Source organism: Protobothrops mucrosquamatus, unplaced genomic scaffold (assembly GCF_001527695.2).
Source record: "Protobothrops mucrosquamatus isolate PMUCROS unplaced genomic scaffold, P.Mucros_1.0 scaffold16317, whole genome shotgun sequence".
Classification (NCBI taxonomy): Eukaryota; Metazoa; Chordata; class Lepidosauria; order Squamata; family Viperidae; genus Protobothrops; species Protobothrops mucrosquamatus.
In genome coordinates this window covers 1-4,060 of record NW_015402082.1, presented here as the reverse complement: position 1 = coordinate 4,060, position 4,060 = coordinate 1, and the positions used below count along the sequence as shown (strand labels likewise).

Genomic DNA, 4,060 nt, shown 5'->3' with positions numbered 1-4,060 from the left:
TCTTCTTCTTCTTCTTCTTCTTCTTCTTCTTCTTCTTCTTCTTCTTCTTGTGCCATATCCGTTATCGGACGTTGGCGATCAAGTTGGCGATCCTGTTTTTATCAGCAGCCGCACGAAAAAGTGCTGCTGAGTCATGATATATTTCTATGACCTATTTTATACTTACTTTACTTGCTCAGTATTGAATGTTGCATGTCTATCATTTTAAAGTGCTCCTGACATGGATAAAGCACAACCTGATTCCCAATTTAATAGAGTGAGAAGGCAATTTGCAATCCTCGGTGCATGTGACTCTCTGCTGTATGCGATACGAATTCCTACCTGTTAGATTCACAACGCCACCAGGTCCAATGATGAACTGAGGCGTGGCTGCATGAATCGTCACTGTATCGGGGCTTTCTGGATTCGTGTTGATTTGGTTCTGCATTGCGATCTATGACCAAAAAAACAATGGTGCTTTGTTTTTACACTTATTTGAGGGGGGCAGGGGGGGAAGAAGGGGAATGAATTTTAAGGTGAATATAATACAGAGCAGATGTTCAGAAATTACACATTAAATTTCAGACAGAGTAGCAATCAACAGCTTATTGTAACCAATAGCTCATGCACAGTGCATTGTTATTAATATCTATTCAACATGGAAAAATATCTGGCAGACAGTCTTCGGAATAATTGCATTAGCTTCAAGGTCCAGAGAAAGAGGGAATATAGTATGACAGGGGTCTCCAAACCTTGCCCTTTTATGACTTGTGGACTTCAACTCCCAGAATTCCTCAGCCAGGCATGTAGTATGATGATAAACAAAAAAATGATTGAGAGCCAGGGAGTCAATCATATATAAAACCACATCCTAAAGCAGTGATGGCGAACCTTTTAGAGACTGAGTGCCCAAACTGCAACCCAAAACCCACTTATGCATCGTTCAGTGCCGGGTGGGTGTGGCCAATTGGGTGGGCGTGGCCAATTGGGTGGGCGTGGCTGCAGTGGTAACGGCAGACTGGGTGGGACTAAAAAGTTCAATCAATCCATTCCAACTTTGCAAGAACTATTTTTTTCCCCGCGAGAAGTTGAAATTGACTGATTGAACCTTTCTTTTTTTTTTTGCACATGGCAGCGGAGGCCTAAAGCGAAAAGGTTTTATAAAACCCAGCTGAAGGCCTAGGACTGGGGCGATAGTGCGCGTGCCCATAGAGAGGGCTCTGAGTGCCGCCTCTGGCACCCGTGCCATAGGTTCGCCACCACTGGCCTAAAGATTAAGCTACAAGAGTCTGGGAAAAGCCTCGCTGGAGTGAGTTTTGAGTTACCTGTAGAATTTCTGCCATGTCTTCATATCCGTTGTCTATGGCAATGTCTAACGCAGTTTTGCAAAATTTACTTTGGGTGTGGACATCTGCTCCGTACTTTATTAAGAGTTCCACTACTTCTTGATGACTGTGTTCCGTGGCCCAGTGCAGAGCAGTCATTTTCAGCATGTCCTTTGCATTTACATCTGCACCATGCTACAAAACATATTCAATTAAATTTTTTTTCAAAATGGAATGAGGCAGTCAAAGTTAATTTTAGAGTCAGCATTGCTTGGAATATATATTTTTAAAACTGTGTCCTTCCTTTTAAACTTTGTTTATGCTGTCAGTTTCCCCCTCCCCTCCAAGACGATATACTGCAGATATAATTAATGTAATTAATGAATTCATTATTGCCTTGAGCTGTTGGGCAGACACATTCTCAAAACAGCTGATCTTGGAAAGTAAACAACAGGAGATAAAAATCTGGTGTGCAGTGACTCGTGTGCCTCTCTCAGCATGACTTCAGTCATTTTTTCGCTTCAGAAATAAATCTCTTCATCTAAAAATAACGTTGATAAGAATTCAACTACTATTATTAGTCTGATAACGCAAAGGAAAGTCTAAAATTTTCAGTGCAAGCAATTTTTTAAAAGGATTTTGGACTGCTGCTGTAGAATTTTCAGAAAGCGAAATAGAAGGAAGGCCTTGAAACAGGAAATGGGTGGGCAGTTTCATGAAAAATTATTTTGGTTAGAAAAGGCAATTGTGAAACCATAACTTAGGGAAATTAAGCTGTCCTTTTTTAGATTATATTTTTTTATCCTTGTTTTTTTTTCCTGTTATAGAAAACTTATTTGAACATACTGTCAAATTGTCGATCATGGCTTTGAATGTAAAGGTGTTTTAATACGCCATATAGGATTTAAATCATATTGTTCCTATGGTTTGATTTTAGGCAGCTTACCTACAAATGGAAACCACTTTGTACATACACCAAATGGTGCTATTGATTCTCCTACATCCTTCATTTGATATTTTAAAAAAAAAATATCTTCCCATGTGCCTCTTTGGTGCCGGGAAATATTCTAAAAAACTAACTCCTTTAGATACTGGAGAAAAAAGAATCTTCAGCCTATTAGCAATTACAGTGATAGTAATCACCTTGGTACTCAACTGCTTTGAAACTCATCTAATTTGATATTCAACACATTTTGACATGAAACGTTTATCCTGGTACTCAACGTACAAAGTAGAACTTGTCAGTGTCAGCTGCCTTGTGACTCACTACATCAGGGGTCCCCAACTCCCGGTCTATGGACCGGTACCAGGCTGCAGCATGCCAGCAACCGGTACACACAAACAAGCAAAGCTCCATCCACGGGATGCAGGCAGCACACAAAACCACGCACCCTCCGGTCCGCGGAAAAACCTCTCTCCACGGAACCGGTCTGTGGTGCCCAAAAGATTGGGGACCTCTGCATTACACATTATTCCTTATCAGAAAAAAAAAATAACTTAGCACTCATCGTGCGTCCCAGAACCAATTAACGATGAATGCCAAGGTACCACTGTATGTCCTGTTTCAACTCTGGTGTAGGTGATAATAAATGGAAACCTTTTTTTTTTTACCTTAAGCAAAACTTCTACAATGCTTGCATGGCCTTCTGAAGCTGCCATGTGAAGTGGCGTCCGATCCACTTTGGTCCTTGCATCTCGACTTACTCCTGCTCGTAATAACACTTCCGTAGTTGAATAGTGTCCATACTGTGCTGCTAGATGAAGTGGAGAGGTCCCCAGCTGCAGCGTAAGACGTGAAATAGGATATTTGCACATAATTATCCCCTTCGTTAACAACACATAAAAAAATACCATATTCATTTTTGAGTACATTATTATTTTTTTTAAAAAACCCAATCTTATGGAAATTCTGATGCATTACGCTGTTTTTATCTTTCTTATTTTCCTAACTTTTTGCTTTGAAGTCACTAATCTTTGCTCTACATAATCCTCTAATCCTTTCCCATAATCTTTCCTTTCGTCCTAAATTAGAAAGGAACTGCTAACTCTTCTTTACTAGAGCGTTTTGCCCAATCTCGCAAATATCCAGTTCTAAAGGAAAGTTGCTGTTTTCTTTTAATTAAACGTAGTATTGTAGTCATCAGGCAAGCAGTAAAACCATCATGATTTTACGGTGAAAATCTCACATTCTAACCCAGCCATTTTTACATGCTCATCCAAACCAGAAGCCAACATTTTGAAAAATCATTACGGCTGCTGCATCCTACATATTGTCCTTTTGGGGTTTTTTCCTACTGGATTTGATTCCCGAAATAGAAGCAGAAAAGGTTGAGTACTTATTCCTCTCCCCCCCCCCCCAAAAAAAAAGGACTGGACTCTGAAATCCCAGTCCTAAGCCAAGGTTTGAAGTTTGGGAAGAATATGTCAGGAGTTCCTACGTAGTACTAAGCTTTTTCTTAGCAAAAACTAAATAATGAAGGCAATTGGATAATATGTTCCAGCAACTTGGTTCACGAGCAGTAAATCTGGCTTCTTTATTATCACAGCCCATGACCAGTATTTCCACACACATACATGACCAACCTAAGAGAAAAAACGATCAGCTGAAATGTGGAATGTCATCAATATTTCAACAATGAATAAACGTATTGGACACCAACTTAATCTTGTTTAACAATTAATGAAAGCAAGAAGCACTTATATGACCTAAGACAGGGCTTTTCAACCAGTGGTACGGGTACCACCTGTGGTACATT

General features: G+C 39.9%; 1 protein-coding gene across 1 annotated transcript; it reads right to left on the bottom strand.

Annotated features, from left to right (window-relative positions):
• Nucleotides 1–321: 321 nt before the first annotated feature.
• LOC107301752 (GA-binding protein subunit beta-1-like) lies at nucleotides 322–3,128 on the bottom strand (the record flags this gene model as incomplete). The annotated part of the gene is made up of 3 exons (XM_015830937.1): nucleotides 322–433; nucleotides 1,305–1,499; nucleotides 2,916–3,128. Coding segments are annotated over 3 exons (520 nt in total), but the record flags the coding sequence as incomplete, so codon positions are not given.
• Nucleotides 3,129–4,060: the final 932 nt, after the last annotated feature.